Source organism: Phascolarctos cinereus, unplaced genomic scaffold (assembly GCF_003287225.1).
Source record: "Phascolarctos cinereus isolate Bilbo 61053 unplaced genomic scaffold, phaCin_HiC Scaffold_4;HRSCAF=312, whole genome shotgun sequence".
NCBI classification, from domain to species: Eukaryota; Metazoa; Chordata; class Mammalia; order Diprotodontia; family Phascolarctidae; genus Phascolarctos; species Phascolarctos cinereus.
The window spans coordinates 12330508-12351091 of NW_027555847.1; the positions used below are offsets into that span (position 1 = coordinate 12330508).

Here is a 20584-nt window from a genome sequence, read left to right on the forward strand (position 1 = left end):
AGAGCAAAGACAGAGGCTTAAATCTGTCACTGTCCAATCTTCATGTGTCTTCAGTTAGGTATGGCATTCTTCCCAGTCTGGATGAGAGCATATGCAAGAGAATGCAGTTATTTTCATTGTAAATAAATTATAAAACAGTGAGAGCATCATCAAAGCTATCTGATCCTCTGATTCCAAGTTGTGTTTTCTTTAGAATCACCTTTTCATTAGGGAGGGGAAAAAAGTAATGTTTCAATCCTTTGTCTCACATGCAGAGTATAAGGGAGTGACTGGTGCAGTTTGTCTTTTAATTAAGCCAGGTGTAAACCAGACGAGGCATTAGCCAAGGGGTTTTCTTGAAAGTGGCTAGTGCCCAATATGCCTAGAGGGCCTGCCATGGTGCCGGCATGTAGTCATTTGGTAAGATGAGGTTTGATAAAAGATAAAGAACAGCCTTTGGATTTTAGAACGTGGTGCTCCAAGGGATTTTCTGGTTAACATTTAACATAAGTAACTCATCTTCAGCTCTGAGCCCTCAGGAGGCACTCTGCAGATGTGTGTTGAATGAAAGAAAAAAGAACAAATGAGTTTTTGCTGAGTTTTAGGAAAGTGAAATCAGTGATCTGAGTGGTAACTCCTTAGTAATGGGTATTATTAGTGCATTTCATGGAAGTTATGTTTTAGTGCTGGGGATTATTAGATGTGCCAGACCATTTCCCAGATGCAATTGCATCAGTCTTCCTCCTGGAAGTCCTTCTGGACCCATCTCAGTGTCTTTCACACATTATTTAGGAAATAAACACCGATGGCCTAATTCAATGGTTTTTCTATCTCATTGCATGCTTCAGTATGGACAGGCATCTATCTTCATCCATTTGGTCATTGGACATCTTTGTTAGAACAATCTCTTTTGATTCTCTCTGAAGACTCCCAGAAGAGTACCTGGGCTTGATCACCCCAAAAAACAATGTGTGTAGGGAAGCAAAAACAATTTCCATTTGAATTCTGCACAGGACATCCTACATAATGGAGGCAAACTAAAGTTTTTTCATGATACTCTGTGGCTGTGAATCATGGAATACCACAAGAATAAAAATGTCAGACTATCTGATGGGGAATGGAAAGGTACAGAGTGGGACCAGGGAGGCTGCAGCATATAACCAGCAATTACCTGTATACAAGAATTAGTGTCAAAGACATAATCCAGATAATGTCTGATCAGAAAGGGAGATGGCCTGGCCTGTTGTCAAAGTGAGAGTGAGTATAGGAGGGAATAAAACTGCCTTGATATTCATGGAATGCTAATGCCCTGTTGCAGCAGCCCTTAACCTAAGGTCCACAGAACTCCTGTGGATAGATTTCAGAGAGTCTATAATCTTGCATGGGGGAAAATATATATATATATGTATATAATTTCAATATAATTATTCGCCTTTGTCATTTAGTGCATTTAGAATAACATGGTTTTAAACCAGGGTCCATTGGCTCTTGGACACATGAACAAAAAAGATTAAGACTGCCTGAACCGAGGTCTCTAGCACTTGGAGTAGATTTTCCATGGAAGATTTATAGCAGAATTTAAATAGTGTTTACACAGAATAGGAAAACATGGATGGGCTATCCAGATGACTTGCTAGAAGAATTTCTCTGTTGATTAGATTGTGATCCCACAAAGAATGGAAATAAGAGAACATTATTTTGGGGTCTTATTTGTAGGTAGTGAATGTTCTTTGTTTCTCAGATTCTCAAGCACAAAGCAATGAAGTGTGTGTATGGATTTGAGGGGATTGAGGATGGTGAAAGGGGTGAGGTCCCAGGTTAGTTTAGTGGCTTGAAAACTTCTTAATGGTTAGAATCATACAGAAGCAGAATGGGACACCTTGGAAATGAAGGAAATCCCCATCACTGGAGAGATCTCCCCTCAGATACTCTGAACACTGGGTCAACATGTTGAAAAGGGAAGTCATGCTTTGGTCAAAACAAACAAACAAACAAAAAAAACCCAACTGATTTTCAGTTATTTACAAAACGACATTGTATTTACACATTACATATGTCTTCATGCTGCCTCCTATTAGAATGTAAGATCCTTCAGGGCAGGGATCATTGTACTTCTTCTTTGTATCCCTAGTGCTTACCTCAATGACTGGAGTGTTATAATAGATTAATGTAATATAACATACTAATTAGAAATAGATATTTAATAAAAGTTTATTGATTAAGTCTTGGCTTTTGTCCTTTACATCTCTGAATCTCTGTCTCTTCTGACTCCACTTGCATTAAATTAATCCGTAAGCACTTACTAAACACCTCCTGTATGCTAGTCATGAGGCTAGGAGCTGGGGTTCAAATTAAACAAGCCTTATTCTTAAGGACTATACTTCTGAATTTTCAGAATGTACGCCAAAGATTGGAGAAGTTCCCATGCACCCCCCCCCAAAAAAATGCACACACTCTTATTAACATTTAAACTCAAAATTCAGCCACCCTTTATTTGGCAGGCACTCACCATACCTACTGCCCATGTCACCTCTCAATACTAATGAACTGGGGGTGGCAGCAGGTATGTGTATTTGGGGCAGCCTCCTTGGATTCTGTCTCTTGAGGAGCTGTCTGCTCTGTCCTCGGCCTATTCTACCAAGGAGCCCTTTGAATTCCAGGAATATGAAAGTTTCCTACTCAGAAGATGATAAACCTCCTAGGCATCACTACACAATCATCATTTTCATGTTTCTTTGCTCTACTGTTGCCTGCATAGAGGTACTTTACTATGCTGGGATGGGCAATTTTCTATGATAATCTCAGATCATTGTGTAAAAAGATTTGTAACGTTTTATTTTATTTATAATTTGTACCAGCTGTAGGTATTCAGATGAAACTTGAATTTTTCCAGCGGAAGTTCTGGACTGCCAGCAGACAGGTAAGCTATAATCAGTGTACTGAGGCATTAACAACTCTGTTGTTATATAGGGGTTCCCATTTGGCTCTACAGGGCTAGAGAAGTGTCAGATATCCAAATGAATGTTTGCAGAACCCCAAACTACCAAGGATCTAGATTCCTTCTTTTCACTGCATGAGAAAAGGATGTTCAGAAGATGAAACCACTCATTCTGGGCAATGTCATGGTGGCTGGCCCAAGGGCAGCACAAATTGTGTCCTTCCAAATGGGAATGACTCCTTAAACCTCCTTTTTGGGGCTAGCTTCCGTGTCAGATAAGGTAGTATACTTCCCATGTAACTTTCTCTTCATCTCCTTAGGAATCAGAGGGAATTTTTTTTAACTTTTCTTACCAAATATGATAAAAATATGAAAAGTGCTTTGCAAACCATGAGCCATATGGAAATGTGAAGAAGAAGAAGAAGAAGAAGAAGAAGAAGAAGAAGAAGAAGAAGAAGAAGAAGAAGAATGCTTGTTGCTGATGTTGTTATCATTCTCTCATGTCCAAATATCCTGGTGTAACTTAGTGATTACAAGCACTAGCTGCTGCCATCCTCCTGCATTCTTTGCCTTTAGGCAGTGAGAAAATCCTAGATTGCATCAGCAGCATTTTGGTCTCTGAGGATAGAGGTTGGGAATAATAAGGGGATGAAGTCTCAAGGTTCTGAAAATGAAGATAGCCAGTAGTTGGAAGGACCTCCAAGCTAATCTGGTCCAACCAGCCTATTTTACAGATGAGGAAACAGAGGACTAGAAATTTGTTCACAGGTCACATTAGTAGGGAGAAGCAGAGCCTGGATATAAAAGAATGAACTGAGAAGTATTAAACATGGGTTAGTGAGATGGAACTAGGGAATGGTAGATCCTGTTGAAACTTCCCTCACAGGTAAAAAAAAAATGAGAATTGTATTTCTATCAACATTTGGCTGAAGACATTACTTCCTATTCTGTTACAGAGGACAGAGAGATCTGTCTTCCTTGAGTCCTTGCCTTGTGAAAAGGGCAGGATTCAGCTGCGAGACTCTCCCTACAGGGTCTTTAGCAACCTTGGACTCTGGCAGTTCACATCAAATCACTTCTGAACCACCCTAGAGAGACCCCAAGTGACATGTTTCCCTCCTGTGTCTTCCCTTTACAGTGTGCCTCTCTGGACGGCAGATGCTCCATTAGCTGTGATGATGAAGTAAGTCTGTTTTCTCTTCCTAGCTTTCTCCTTCTCTAATGGAGGGTGAGGATGATGGTTAGTCATCAACCTGGGGCAGGCAGGTCAGAATTACTGTTAGAAATTAGAGTTGGAGGTGGCCCAGTTTGGGTGGAAGATTTGTGGGTTTAGAACATTAAATATTGAACAATTGCAAAAACATTTATTAAGCACCTACTATGTGTCTGTCAGGTACTGTGTTGGGTATTGGCCCTACTTAGATCATGAATTCCTTCAAAGGTGGGGCTCTTTCCTTTCCTTTCCTTTCCTTTCCTTTCCTTTCCTTTCCTTTCCTTTCCTTTCCTTTCCTTTCCTTTCCTTTCCTTTCCTTTCCTTTCCTTTCCTTTCCTTTCCTTTCCTTTCCTTTCCTCTCCTTTCCTCTCCTTTCCTCTCCTTTCCTCTCCTTTCCTCTCCTTTCCTCTCCTTTCCTTTTCTCTTTCCTTTTCTCTTTTCTTTCCTTTTCTTTCCTTTTCTTTTCTTTTCTTTTCTTTTCTTTTCTTTTCTTTTCTTTTCTTTTCTTTTCTTTTCTTTTCTTTTCTTTTCTTTTCTTTTTTTCCAGTATCTCTAGCTCTTAGCACACTTCCTGGCACAAATGAGGTGAATAATAAATGTTGACTTGAATACAAGACCCAAGTGCTACAGTCCCTGCCTTTAAGGAGCTTACATTTCACTAGAGTGGAGTTGGGGGTGGAGTCCAGACTGCCTGGCAGCCACCCTGGGAACCCTTCCAAAGAGGCAGGTCCACGATCATCAGATAATAGTCTCACTGGAGGCTTTTTTTTTTTTAACTGAGCTTAATAGAGCTCTTGCTATGCTGTAAGTATCCAGCAGGCGGCAGTATTGACATTCTGGTATTGGGAAGGGAGGTTTGTTCCTACAAATGGACGTTTAAAACAAAGTACTCTTAGCCGGATCATCAGTTGTCCAGAAGCCAACTGAGGCCAAGGTCATTTCTGCCCCCAGCTCTTCTCCTGCCTCAGATTTTGATGCCAACAGCCACACAGTCATCATGTCCTTGGAAGCCTCTTGTTTCTCTTCAGCAATAGTTCCCACTTAATCGGTCAACAATTATGTTTTAATGATAATGATAATGATAGCAATTGACATTTATACAGGACTTTCAATTCAATTCACTACATATTTATTAAGTACCTTCTATACACCTGGCACTGACCTAAGAACCGGGGATACAAAGGCATAAATAAAAAAAAAAAAGGTCTTGTCCTCAGTGAGCTTAGAGTCTACCAGCCTTTACATGCCATTAGGGCTTTAAGTTTCACAAAAGCACTTACCAGATATCATTTCACTTAAGCCTTCCAACAACCTTGTGATTTAAGTGCTATTATATTTATCCCCATTTATAGATAAGAAAACTGAGGCTCACAGGAGTTATGTTTCTTGTTGGCAGTCCCATAAAGACCATAAGTAGTACAATGGATAGAGCACTGAGCCTGGAGTCAGAAAGACTGGGTTTAAATTCCCAGCCTCAGACACTGAGTAGCTGTGTACCCCTGGGCATATCACTTAGCCTATGCTTGCCTCAGTTTCCTCATCTATGAAATAGTGATCATAATTGCTCCTACATGACAGCATTGTTGTTAAGGATTGAATGATATAATATGTACAGAGTCTGACACAGTATACATATCTAATAAATGCGTGTTCCCTTCCCCCTTCCCCATAGGTAGTAAGTGTGAGAATCAGAATTTGGCTCTGAATCTAACTGCCTGGACTGAATACTGACTATAAAGCCAGGAAAAATAGAACACAGAGTCCTAGCCTCAAAGGGCTTACAATCTATTTGGGGTGCCAAGATTTAGTCCATCCTTCATTAATCCATTAAAAAAACCCAACTACTAAGATAGTCAATGCTCAAATGATAATTTCTTTCTTTTCTTTTTTCATGGCGGGGGGAGAAAGGGAGAGAAAATAAATGATTATTAATTGAAAAGACAGTGAAAAGATTTTAAAAATTGTGTGGCAGAACTAAAATCTTAGAAGGGTGAGGGAATTCTGAGAAGGGGGAGAGCAGTGTCAGAAAACTGCCAGGTTTCAAGAACTTGTGTGTTGTGATGGGAATTGGATTGTCTGGATCATTTAGTGAGGTCCCCCCGGAAGCAGGAATCTCTGTCTACACAGTTTGTGGCATTGGGAAGTGGACAATAAATGCTTGAGGATTGATTGAGAGACTGTAGCATTATCTGCGGCCATTGCATGGTCTATCCTGCAGGAATCTCCAGGGCAGTCTGTAGCCTCTCCAAACACCTGTGATCGGGGGGAAATCTTTTCCAATAGTGAGCCCAAGTCTACTTCCCTGGAATTCCATTCTGCTCCTTGAATCACATAGAATATACCTAATTTCTCTTGCACTTGATAAATATGGAAGTCACCATGTCCACTCCCCAAAGTCTTCTCAGCTAACTCAGGTTCATAGAACCATAGAACTGGAGAGTTAGAGGGGACTGTGGTGGCCCTCTAGTCCAATATGAGAATGAAAAGAATCCCCACTCTAAGAGATACAATAAATTGTCATCCAGCCTCTAGGTGAAGACCTCTGAAGAGAGGAGCTCAGCACTTCTTCAGCCAGCTTTGAGTACTGCAAAGTTTAGTTTAGTTTGGTCTTGTTTTTTGGTGAGGCAATTGGGGTTAAGTGACTTGTCCAGAGTCACACAGCTACTGAGTGTTATGTATCTGAGGCTGGATTTGAACTCAGGTCCTCCTGAATCCAGAGCTGGTGCTCTATCCACTGTGCCACATAGCTGACCCTGTTGGGAAATTTTAGGCAGCACCCAATTAAAATGGCTCCCACTCCTCCTGCTGCTGCTTGGGGTAGGTCATGGTTTTAGATCTCCTCATTATCCTGGTCACCCTAAGTCTAGACATTCTACAGTTTGTCAATATCTGTCCTACCACGTGGTGGCCAGGTCTCAATTCTGGAATGAAGCTGGGATTTGACCAGGGCTGAGTCTAACAATCAAAAGAGCTAATTAACAGGCGTTTACTCAGCAATGACTATATGTTGGATACAGTGCTCAGCACTAGGAATATACAGACAGTAAGAGAAACAGTGACTGATCTCAAGAAGCTACATCTTACTGGGGCATCGTATATGGGCCACGTGGACATATCAACATATACTTGTAAGTATTTATGTATGCATACACATACACACATGCATACATACATACATACATACATATAATGCATATACATATATACATACACACGTATATGGGATTTCTATAGCACTTTAAGGTTTGCAAAGTACATTATGCAAATTTCCTCATTTGATCCTCACAACAACCCGGGAGAATCAGTGCCATTATTATTTCCATTTTACACATGAGGAAACTGAGGCAAATAAGGGATCGAGCAGCTTGCCAAGGCCACACAGCTAGTAAGTGTCTGAGGTTGGATTTGAACTCAGGAACATGAGTCTTCCCAAGTCCAGGCCTGGTGCTTTCTGCTCTATGGTGCCACCTAGCTGCTCTTTTCCACTCATCTTTAGGCTAAACCTAATAAGATAGTATTTTTCCTTTTTTGGGGGGCATTGATATTGGTATATAGACCTGTGACATTATTGGTATAGGGAACTTCCAACTACAAAAAATCTTCCTACTGCTACAACTTAGCAACGTCTGTAACTAATAATCAGAGGTTAAGTATAAATCAATCTAAAAGCATTTATTAAGTGCTTTATGTGTGCTAAGTGCTATGATAAACCTCAGGATAGAAGAAGAAATAAATAGTAGCTGCCGTGTAGGAACAAATGTTCTTATGGGGGAGACAGCACACACATATACATATATACATATACATATTAGGTACCTACACCAAACGTATATGTATACATATATTTATATCTCACTAGGCAGATTTAAAATGTGTCGTATCATTAATACCAATTCAAATACCCACCTCTGAAATCCATTACCTGTATGATCTCAGGCAAATTACTCAACCATCTTCAATTTCGGTTTCTTCATCTGTAAAACCAAGGAGTAGGATTCAATGGTTTCTGAGGTCACCTCCTGCTCTAAATCTATAATTCCACATGAACTTAGTTCTTCATCGCTTTAAAGGTAGGCCTTTACTAACTATGTCTCCTTGAAGTTCAACAGTGAAAAACGAAAGGTCTTTAAGATTCAGTAATGACTTTGTAAGGATGCAATGAAAGGGTCATCATTAGGCAATGGTTTGTCTCAGAGTATCTGGGTATTATGTTGACTGCACTGAGAGAAGCAGAGCTTCCGGCTCTGGAATTATTCCTTCCCATCCTCTGCCCTGGTCCAGCCATGACTGAAATATGATATTCAGATCTGGGGGGTAGCATATTTTAAGGAAGGCAGTGATAAAGTGAAAAGTGACTAGAAGAAGACAATCATGATGAGGAAGAGACTTTGAGTCATGCTATAAGAAAAAAAACACAATTTTGAAGGAACTGTGGATGTTTTTTCTGTAGAAGAGAAAACTCAGGGGAACATATTAGTTCTGTCTAATTATTTGAATGGCTGTCATGTGACAGAAGTACTAAACTCATCCTCTTTGGCTTGAAAGGGAAGAATGAGAATCAGAAGGTGAGACCAGCAAAATGGTAAATTTGGACTATGCGTCATGGAGGGCAGCTCAGTAATAACAGCTATCCACAATGGATAAGCAATTTTTCTTCAAATAAACACTCACCAAAGTGCATTGAAATGGAATGTGGATGCTCACTTCAACAATGAGAGGCTGAGTGATATGGAGATTAATTTTTCAATTAGTCTAGGTCACCACCCTCCATTTTCTAGCTCAAAGAGTCAATCAATCAATCAATGAATCAAGTAGCTATTAAGTCCATACTACTAACAAGGACTGTGATAAACACTAGGAATATAAATACAAAAAAAGCAACAACCACTTCTTGCAGTGAATTTATAATCTAATAGGAGAGATAGCAATATACATATATAGAAACAACAAATTTAAAGTGAATTGATACCCACATGTATAAACATGTATGTATATATGTATTAGTTACATACAATGTAATTTGGGAAGAAGGGCAGTAGCTTTTGGGGAATCGGGAAAGGCTTCATACAGAAGGTGATGCTTGGACTGCATCTTAGAAAATGAGATTCTACGAGGCAGAAGAAAGAAGGGAGTCCATGAGAGGCACTTATTTCTTTAGTTAACACTTTCCTTATAGCAATCATGGAAGGTCATTAGTTCTGCTGAATTATGGTGCAGTAGAAAATGCAATGAATTCCTAGTGAGAGGATCTGGATTCCAGTCTTCACTCTGCAATTTTCTACTTATGTGACACTGAGACATTCTTTCCATGTCTACTGCTTTCAGTATTGTCATTTGTAAAAATGAGGGGATTGGAATAGATGGAGTCTAAAGTCCCTTTCCAGCTCTAACTATGAGATCCTAGGATACTCACTGAATGATAACATGGGTACAAATATCTCAAAATAATGACCACTGCTCACTCCCAACCAGCAGTTTTCCCAATCAGATCCATCATTCACCAGGGAAATCAAAATTTCTGCACCTTGACAAAACAAACCTTGATTTCTGCCCAGATTCATAAAGCTGATAAGTAGCTCAAGGGTCTATTCACAGATATAATTTTTGAATCAGGAATAGAATGGCTGTGTGATCTTGGGCATGTCTGGAACCTCTCTGGCCCTCAATTTCGTCTGCTGGGAAATGAAGAGGTTAAATGTCCTCCCAGCTGCCTTCCAGCTCTGAATACTATACGAGGTCGGGGTGGGGGGGGGGGAGAGAGAGAGAGAGAGAGAGAGAGAGAGAGAGAGAGAGAGAGAGAGAGAGAGAGAGAGAGAGAGATAAAGAGAGAGACAGAGAGAGAGAGAGAGAGAGGTCTTATGATTCACTTTCCCTTTGAAACATGTTTCCTTCTTGTTTTTAAACCTTCACTTTCACCAACCCATTAAAGTGAGTACAAAGTGAAGGCAGGCCCCTCCTTTAAGCCCAGCCTGCTCTCTGCATCCCCATCCAGTCTGGCTCCGTTTCAATGTTGTCATTCCCATTTCACCTATTTTAATTAGGGCTGTGAGACCTCCCAACCCTCACTGCCCTCAAGTGATCAGGCCCCCATTAATAAGAGCTCTGTGGGCCCATTAACTTTGCCTGTTTCCCAGACTTGGTCCAGGGCAGTGGCTGGTGTGGCCACCTCCCACGGACTTCACAGACAAGCTTTATTTTGGATGCCCTTCAGAGCTCACTGAATCCTCCGAACCCCCCCCCCCAAAAAAAAAGTGCTCCCACTTTCTGGGGGCTAGACAGCATCACTGAGTAAAGCCAAATTCCAACATCATAGACTTGATTCTATCAGGTAAGGGCATCTCATTCTGAAGTTTTGACAACTCTTTGACATAACTCTTGTCTTGAGCCAGTCTGTTGAGTAATTCCTTTAACTGACAAAATCCTAAGGCTACGTAGAGAACAGTTTTAATACCTTTCTATGACCAGCTGCTTGTCACTTATTTGGTTTGGTTTTTGGTTGGGGGTTGGGGTAGAGGAAGCCCTTATTGCCCTAATGCCAGCACCCAAATCCAAATGAACCTTCTCCAGTAAGTACCCATAATCATTCTTCTCGTCATTCATTTGTTTCAGTTATGTCTGACATTTTATGACTCTATTTGGGGTTTTCTTGGCAAAAATAATGGAGTGGTTTGCTATTTCCTTCTCTAGCTCCTTTTACAGATGAGGTGACTGAGTCAAGTAGGGTTAAATGACTTGCTCATGGTCACACAGTTAGTAAACGTCTGAGGTCAGATTTGAACTCAGGTCTTCCTGACTCTAGGCTTGGCATTCTATCCACTGCACCACCTCACTGCCCAATATGGCTCCAGAACCTAGCAAATTGATCTATTCTGGCTCTAGGTTCACTCACTTATCCATTCAATAGCCATCAAAACTTGAATGAATCAATCAAACTAATAAATAAGTGGGCGACATGTCCATTACCAAAGAATCACAGATTTTTAAGAGTTGGAAGGAACTTTACAGACCAACTTGTCCAACGTGTAGCAGAGCAGAAATCCTCACTGTAAACCCCCCCCCCCCCGCTCAGCCTCTCCTAGTAGAGCTTCAATCAGAAAGAGGCCACTACATCTGCAAGCAGCCCATTTCACCCTGGAGAACTTTTCCTGTTAGGAAGGGGTTTGTTTGTCATTTGTTTGGTTTGCTTGTTTGCTCTGGTGTTTGTATTTCTTTTACTTTTACGCCTGACGTTTCTAAATTTGCTGCTATGTTGTGTCCACTCCAGTCTTCTGGGTTTTCTTATCTGGCTGCAAAGAGAACAAATCTGCCTCATGAAAAACCTACAAATAATTGAGCCCAGTTATCCTGTCTTCCTTAAGTCTTCTCTTCTTCAACCTAAAACCTCCCATTCCTCCACCTGACTTTCATAAAGCGTAGAACGCAGGATATTTATAATCCTGGTCCTGCCCCAGACACTTTCTGCATTATCAATGCCTTTCTTAAGTGGCAGCACCCTTAAGACTTTAGGTTGAGTCTGATAATGACAATACATATTTTCATAAGGTTTTACAGTTTGCAGGGCATTGATACATTTTATCTCATTTAAGCCTTGAAACAATCCTATGTGTCAGGCAGGCAGGACAAATGTTATTACACCTAATTTACAAATGAGGAAACTGAGTTTCAGAGACATGAAATGATTCATCCCTGGTGGCCAAATGGATATAAATCAGAAGCAAGATTTGACCCGAGATCTTCTTAATTTCAAATGAAGTTCTCCATCCACTACAGTACAGAATGATATTATGGTACAATCTTGAAAGGATGGATTACACACATACCCAATAATCATATGTGGCCAAGGGTCTCCACTCATACAAAACTATAACGAAATTCATTTTTAATGAAAAAAATAGATTACAACAAGGAAATTAATTCCAAGCCATCATCACAAGAGAATAAACTAATCTTAACTGAACATTTCGGCAAATAGAAGACAGGTTCTGGAAGCAAGATCAATCCCTCTGTTTTGGCATTGGGAAGCACATTTATATGGAGTAAAGAAGGGGCTCCCATTCCTGCAGACACCACTGTTTCTTCTCCCTGGGGTTATTATATCGATGGGCTGTCTTTGAGGATGTAGCAACATTAATCTGACCAAGATGAATGGGCCAAGGAGGCCTGTTCTAGGATTTAAGGGACCCTACACTTTTTCTTCCACAAAAGGTTACAAGAATGTGCAATTAAGACATGCTAACTCTATCAGGCTAAGGTTTTTGTTCCCGAAGATGGTCCTATGGACCCTTGTGCTGATGAATGTCTGAAATATGTCTCAAATTAAATCCACATAACTTTCCCCGTATCCTGTTCCCAAAAGGACAAATCAGACCACCAAATCAGACCACACAACACAGCAGCAAATTGGTCAAATGAATCAATTATTCAATAAATTGCCTATTAATGTTGGACACTTGTGGCACCAGTCATGTCAAAAGGGCTGAAATCCCTCACATATGCCTGAAGAAGTATTTTGCAGGGTCACTGTGCTGCCTCCGATATCTAATAGTGTGACCGTTGGCCGAGTGTCAGATTATCTTTAGAGCTGGAAGGAATCTTAAGAAGGCAATTTGCTCAACCATCTCATCTTGTAGTAAGGAAACAGACTTCAAGAGGTTAAATAATTTGCCCAAGGTCACACACGTAGTTAGGCTCATTTCCCTCATCTGTAAAATGGGTCTAATGTTTCCTGAAATATTTGTCTCACAGGCTTTTAACGACTCTCCAATGAGAGAATGCATATAAAGGTTTTTGTAAACCTGTAAAGGATTTATAAATACCCATTTCTGTTATGATTACTTTTATTATCATTATTATTGCTAACAATAATAACAAAAGCTATTATTAATATATTCTTTTAATAATAATATTCTCATGACATGGTAAAACATATACCTAGAGATTAGTATAGAATAAGTCATAGCTGAAGGCAAGAGATCTCTTTGTTGTTCTCATCATTCCTACTTGCTCTTTGGAAACAGTCCAGCTTTCTATCTTTCCCCTGGCCTAATAACACAGTGCTACAAATATGTGCTTTCACAGATCTCTATTCCTTTGGTTTCCACCCTGGGGTTTGGGGCTTACAGAATTTCTGATTCCAATTGCTGGTACTTTCATCCCAAGACAGGGTAAGGCATCATGAAATGTTGTTTCATCACCTCTGAGCTCAGACAAGATGGCCAGTAGAGTTTTACTGGGTGGAAGATGTAGGACTATTGCATGGGACTCCCTGGCAGTGGGACCTTGTCTCTAATCCTGAATCTAGCATGGAACAAAGCATTCAGTGCAATCAGAATAAGTATTTCTGTTTTACTGAAATGAGCATTTTACAGGTATAATTACCTTGCCCATTAGCATCATGTTGGGGTTCCACCAAAGTTTAATGTCAGGAGCCCAGGTTTTGCTGGGCACTTTGTCCTGTACACAGGACTGAGGCTGAATAGAGTGGACCTGGGTGCTTATGGAATTCACCTGGTGAGGGCAAGTAGTGGAGAAGGGGTAAGGAGGAAGAAGTAAAGAAACTAAGACTTAGGGAAGACCAAGCTGAGACTCTGCTGAGTTGGCCTGGCCTCTTCATTGGTCCGAAATTCCAGTGGACCTGAGGAAGTTGGTACAATCCGGAATAGTTTGGTTATTCGATCTCAACAATGGCATTGCAAAGTCACGTTGGATGAAGTATTGTTCTATAGGGCACAACTGTTTGTGCTTTTGGGACTTATAATGTCTCCTTGACAGAGCTAGAACTAGTTAAGTTTTGTACGATTGTCAAGGAAATAGCTAACCTGCCTCCGAATCATCCAAGGGAGAAATGCCCCCATGTTGGCCCTCCCTGGGGAGTCTGATGACACCACAAAGCTACTACCAGGAAGGCCACCACCCAGGGAAGGCCAAAGGGGAGTTAGGCCAGGGAGGAAACCATCTGTCATGGGGCCACTGGAATGGAGAAAACACACTAGATGTCTTCTTCCTAGTTGGATGAATTGCTTTTGCTAGCTAGTTTCTCTGCTGCTGAAAAAGTAAATTCACTGTGAAAATACAGATGTAACAAAATTAAAATTACACAACTAAAAACTAAACATGATAAATGTTCTTGTCCTCTTGATTTCAGTGTTTGGATAAAGCCTTGGTTTTTTTTTTCTGACCTAGTTATTTTTAAAAAAGGCAAAATTATTTTTCTCTTCCTTTGCCACTCTGAAATATCTCCCATATAGATAGAGGCTTTGTCTCTGGAGTGGTGCTTTTCATCATGAAGAATGTGGAGAATGGACAAATCCTTGCTTCTTTTTGAGGAGTATGTGTGTGTTTGAGTGTGTGTGTGTTCAAGTGTGTGTATGTGTATTTGACCATGTGTGTGTGTGTTTGCATTTGAGTGTGTGTGTGTGTGTGTGTGTGTGTCTGTGTGTGTGTGTCAGAGGCAGCCAGATCCCTGGCCCTCTCGGCCTGTGGGTCAGGAAATGTCCCAGCACACACCAGCCCTGCGGTGGCCCAGTGCTGGGTGGAATTCAGCTCCGGGTAAAGATATGTTACAAATTAAATGTTGCAGGCGGTATGAAAAGCTGCAATAAATAGAAACGGAGTTACATCAAGGATTGAATTAAACCTTCAGTTTCAACTCGGCAGCTGTAATTAAAACTTAGCCCGTAGCAAATCATTCACTGGAGATTAAAGTAGTGTGGGGGAAGCCCAGAATGGGGCTCACCTTGCTCGCTCCAATTTATACGTCTGAGTTACCCAAAGTTAACAGCCCTGCCCCTGAATCCAGCTCCCAATTAAAAACACAGTTTGAAAAAGCTTTAGGAGACCTGAGGGGCCCCTTTTACAGAAGCCTCTCCCCTTTCCCCCTGCCTCAATCTATGAACAAATTAAAAAATATTACCTGGTCCCCTGTTGCTCCTCCAAGCTGACACTGTGTTTTCATTAATACATCATTAGAGTAATGACATTGTGTTGGGGCTGGACTCAAAACACCAGGCTGGGACAAAACCATGAGGTCCCCGGGGGCCTTCAGGCCTCCATTGTTTTAAGGAAAAATGGAAATTTGTGAAGATACTCAGAATCGTACCTCTTTGCTGCTTATATTTCCTAGCTACAGTGGGCGGTTTAGGAGCCTGGTGCTTTTCGTTGGCTTGCTTCTTACTTTTAGAAAATGCTGATGTCCCCCTAATTCTAAGGCAGCCCACATTTCCACTGACCTAAAACCCCAAAGGCCTCCTTGATCGAAAGACATCACTTCATATCCAACCCATCTGAAAACACACACATTGACTTTTCTTTTCTAGACCATTAACTGTTACCTCATAGACAATAATGGCTTCATCCTGGTGTCTGAAGACTACACACAGGTAAGCAAGAAACTTCTCTCTACTAGCCCCAACCCACAAACCGAGAAGGTGTCTGAACTGAGGAAAGCTAATAGCAATATTAACTCTTTCAGACAGTCATCTGTGTTTAAGAGGTAAATAACAGATTATAAAGCCTGTTTCCATCCCCACTCCCTCAAGAATGGGACTGACTTTTCACAGGGTCCCAAAGGGTTTTTTACCTCAGAGTAAGGAAGGTCTGCTCTTAATCCCATTAAAAGTTCAATTTATAGAAAGAACTCTTTGCCACAGGGCTGTCTCTGCCTCAGAAAGGGCTCTTTAACCCCCGGTGGATGTTCTTTAAAGCATTTGGCCACTTTGAAGGAAAATGTCCTTCTGACATGTTATCTCCTGAGGAAAGAGGGGGTGGGAATGACACAAAGCTCTCCTGAACACTTGACTCCGCTTTTTCTGTTTTTTAACCTGATAACCAAGTCCCAGGATTAACTCCAGCACTCAGCATTCAGGGACACGGGGCCCAGGAGAGAGATAAGAAATGCTCTGGGACTGATTGGGCTGCTGGTGCCAGGTAGGGGAAAGAGGGGCCAAGAGCTGTAACAGCAGTAGACAGAAGGAGATGAGCACCGATATCTTGGGTGCAGTTTTTTTTAACTTAAAATGACAGTTGTAATCAGAACAGTTGTCAGTGCTAAAGAGACAGAAGCCAAAGTGGACATTTTGGTATATCAGACTCTTCTCTTGCATGTGGACAGAAGGTTAAATGAGCGTGTCAAAAGTGACAAGAGAAGACAAGGGCAAAGCACTCTTGATGTGACGGACAGAACCAGGCTGCGAGATAGAAGATGTGACCACTCACTAACTGTCTTCATGACTTTGGTGAAGTCATTACTGTTACATGGGCCACACTTTCTCCATCTGTAAAATGCAGATAATTATGGGGATATTACGATGATGTTAATGATATTGATAATCATAATAACAATCAAATCAGATGTTTCTATTGCACTTGGAGTTGACCGAAGTGCTTTGCATCTGCTGTGGCATTTCAGCCTGGTAGCAGGTCTGCTAGATTGTATAATCCCCACTTTACAAATGAGAAAAGTGAGGTTTGGAGAAAGAAAATAAATTGTCCAGGCTCTTATGACAGAAAATGTCACAAATAGGATTCGAACCCAGTTCTTTCTTTCTTTCTTTCTTTCTTTCTTTCTTTCTTTCTTTCTTTCTTTCTTTCTTTCTTTCTTTCCTTCTTTCTTCCTTCCTTCCTTCCTTCCTTCCTTCCTTTCTTTCTTTCTTTCTTTCTTTCTTTCTTTCTTTCTTTCTTTCTTTCTTTCTTTCTTTCTTTCTTTCTTTCTTTCTTTCTTTTTTGCAAACCAAGCCAAGTATGTATGTTTTCCTCTAACACAGTGGTGGTTGTGTAAATGTATATAGGCCATAAAGAAAGGAAGAAAAAGTCTGGCCTCCCACACTGAAGCCAGTTCTACTAAAGTCTAATATTCTGTAATTCTGTCATTCAATTTTGTTATCCTGAAACAAGTGACTACTTAGAATCAAAGACATCGGGATGAAGAAAAATGGTTCATTTTATTGTTCCTTCTTTCACATTTAGCTATGCCCCCCCAGCAGCATCTCTGAACAGTTTAGAGTCTGTGCCCATCCTCGTGCTCTTCTTTTGTTCCTTAGTGTATTTCCTGTTTTCAGTTTCCTGCTGGCTGCTGCCCTCCTTGGCTGCTTTCTGACCAGAATCATTTCTGCTAAGCCAAGCAACCTGTTGGATTGGGATGCCATTTATCCTCCTTTCCACCCAAATCATCATATTCCTTTTGAGTGCTCTCTTGATTGTTAAAATCCCCCAAAGAGCCCAATGAAAGAAATAATGTGGGGGTAATAAAATGTCCCCCAATAAAATGGCTTCTTTTTGATGGGCATTGCCTACCTAAGTGGTGGCCTTAGCTCCAGCGTGGAATACACACAGCAAACCTGAGTTTTCCAGAATACAGGAACAGTCCAAAGGTGACTTACATCTCAGTCTCTTTTTCAGGATTTTTTAGGAAGTGAGGTGATCTAGCTGAATCTCTCTGGCCATAATGGAAAGAAAAAATAACAACATCTTAAGACATTCCAAAGATCCTGAGTTTAGCTAGAAGTTGCTTTTGCATCTCAGTCCACATCAACTAACCAACTGAGAGGGGAATTGGCCTTGAAATATCTATAAAAAGGCTAGAAGAGGCAAGACTAAATTTTTGTCATATGTGGAAAATATGAAATGCCACCAAGGAAATAGTCAAATGGCTGGTGCTAATATCAAAATTCCCAAGTTATGGAAGCTGGGTAAAGCTCCCCACCCCCACCCCCACCAAGTCCTCCCTGCCCCAAGGCACATACACTATGCATTCACCCAAGGCTTCGGTGCTCCATTCATTTGCTTGATCTCCTTGAATAGGACTGAAACAGGACGTGATAGCTCTGCCTGTCTTTTGAGCCTGGACGTGTTTGAGGCTGTCTGACTTCCTGTGCCCCAATTAGGATAATTCTGCTTCATTTAACAACTAGTTCCATTGAAATTGGTGTACTTATGCACATGAAATACCAATGTCCTCCTGGCTTCTCGCAGGCTATACACACCCACATATTTTGGAAAAGCTCCCAAGTTTCCCTCAAGTGAAAAAGGCAATACTCACTATTCAGACAGAGGAATGCTTTTTTTTTTTAAGTTTTCTGGCGAGGTCTGTAAGCATTTCTGCCTGAAAACTCCCAGGTGCATAGTTGAGGTCAACTCAGTTACTTGTAATGGAATTGGGATTTAGTTAGTACAAAACCCATGGAATTTATGTAATTTAGGAATATAATGCATTTTGCCCCATAAATGCTCAAAACTTTTGCTTTTCTTCTGCATCTTCTTTTGTCCTTCATAGACCATATCTACGTTAGTGCTCATAAGGTAGCAGAAATGATAAATCTTGTAGAAGGCAGGAAGCTTCTTGCATGCCTTATAACAGGACATTTGCATTTTTATACCCCACCCCCCAAAGAGCTCTGAATTACAGTTTGAATTTTTTTTTTTTTGGAAAGCCGAGTTTAAAAAAAAAAACATGCACATGTTCCTGAATTTGCCAAATCCCCACCTGGGCTGAAACGCAGACCTACAAATACATTGTCTCCGTGGTGGGAAGTAAACTCGAAGCCTTGGATTATCAGGGGTGTTAAGAGTCTTCACCCACATCAGGCCAGATTGGATGATTGTCATTGGCAAGGATATACGGTCCACTTGAAAGGCCTATCTTTCTTTTCTGCATCTGAACCATGGAAATACAGGGTAGGGTATTCACCAGAAAGTGGCTCTGAGAAAGAACTCATTCTAGAGTGAGGAAATTCGTAGAACTGACGATATGGATGGTTACGGGTCATGCAGGAATTATAAACAATTCATTTTATTATGTAGAGGAAGCCCTTTGCATAATGTATTTTTACCTTTATGGAGTGCTACGTTACTCACGAGGGAGGATACCTTCCTTAACATGGGTCTCCTCTGGAAGGTAGAGGCGGCCCAGTTTTACAGTCCAACCTCAGTCCTGCACAAGCTAGCCCTGCCTGTGGATTGTGCAAGCTTTCACGTTGGCTTACGTGCTCTTATAACTAAGGACTGGTGAGACCTTTTTTCATTTTTGTAATGTTACAGTAGCCCTAAACAACACCCCCCCCCTTATTTTTTTAGCTAGAGTCACACGCATTAGTTCCTTGTACCTCGATAGAGGCTGTATTTTTCTCAAGGCCCGTCCATACAGCAGTTATCTGCGCTTTTCCTCATGTCTTCTTTCTTGCAGACTGGAAACTTTTTTGGTGAGGTCGAGGGAGCTGTGATGAACAAATTGTTAACAATGGGATCCTTTAAGAGGTAAGGCTTTTATGGGCCCTGTGGTCCCCCCAAAAAAAGTTTGCCTAAATAAAATAAAACCAACTGAGGTCACATAAAACAAGCCCAGGCCTGACCCTTTTGCCTGGCTTGCCTGGTCTGCATATTCCATCCAGAGGGTCTCGATGTAATCTGATGCCTCCCGCCTGAGAGCCGGGAGTCTTGGAACCTCAGCCCACAAAGAGCTTCCTGTTAGCTGAGCAGTTTATTGGAGGCTGATATTGAAGTTGGGGTCTGCAAGGTGATGCCCATTACATCAATTTGAAGCAAGTCACTGGAGAGAACCAGGAAACATTTTCACTGGGAGAAAGGAAGAGATATTTTTCCCCCAAGATGACATTAAGGGAAAAAAAAAAGGTAAGAGTCCAAATGACCAGACTCAAAGGGAAAAAATGGGTTGTTTTTTCTTCTAAATCAATTGTCCCTCCTTTTGTAACTCAGCAAATGCATTTTACCTGGGAACTCTAGGCAAAATGATATCTATTTATGTCTAATTTCCGCTATGGCAGATACCACACAAATGAAATGAGTGCTGGCATAGGCCACTGGTTCATTACACATTGGCCTTTTCCCCCCACTGTGTCACTTCTTGTCTATCCCATCAGTAGCTAGGCCAAGTTCCATTATCTCCAAAGGTCATGGGAAAACTGAACACCCAAATAATCCATTGCTTTGTAGTATCTCCCTTCCATCCCCTCCACCTCCTTTCATTCTACCTCCCAAGAAGAATGGCAACCTTTGAAATGGTGTTTTAATAGAAATAACTGATGTAGTTAAATACATAATAGGAGGAAATATAATGACAGACCTCAAGCTCAAATGGGAGAGGAGTCTGCTGGTTGCCAACAAACAGTGGCTGTCCATCTTATTATCACCCTGGAGTCAGGCAGCATTATTAAAGACAGCCAGTTCAATTAATTCTTCCTAATGCCCTGGAACCTTGGAAGCCAGACATCAAGATCAGCTGAGCCATGCACCAAAACTCAAAATATAAATATGATGATCTAGATTTGTTTTCTCCAAAAAAAAAAAATAATTACAGTGACATGGAAAGTGGGCTAGATTTTCAGTTAAGGGATTTGAGTTTGGACCCATTTGTGGAACTGATATGTCACCTACTGCCTCTTTGGGACTTTGAGCAAAATATTTCCCTTCTCCTGGCCTCAGTTTCCTTGTCTATAAAAGGT

At 41.0% G+C, this 20584-nt stretch overlaps 1 protein-coding gene across 4 annotated transcripts in view; it reads left to right on the top strand.

The window, feature by feature from the left end:
* The window catches only part of CACNA2D3 (calcium voltage-gated channel auxiliary subunit alpha2delta 3), a 1023339-nt gene that overhangs the window by 926553 nt on the left and 76202 nt on the right, over positions 1–20584 (top strand). For all 4 annotated transcript variants that reach the window (XM_020970614.2, XM_020970616.2, XM_020970615.2 and 1 more), the window contains 4 exons: positions 2838–2899; positions 4056–4100; positions 15446–15508; positions 19309–19379. In XM_020970614.2, coding sequence (XP_020826273.1) covers positions 2838–2899; positions 4056–4100; positions 15446–15508; positions 19309–19379 — 241 coding nt within the window. The remainder of the gene's footprint in view (positions 1–2837; positions 2900–4055; positions 4101–15445; positions 15509–19308; positions 19380–20584) is intronic.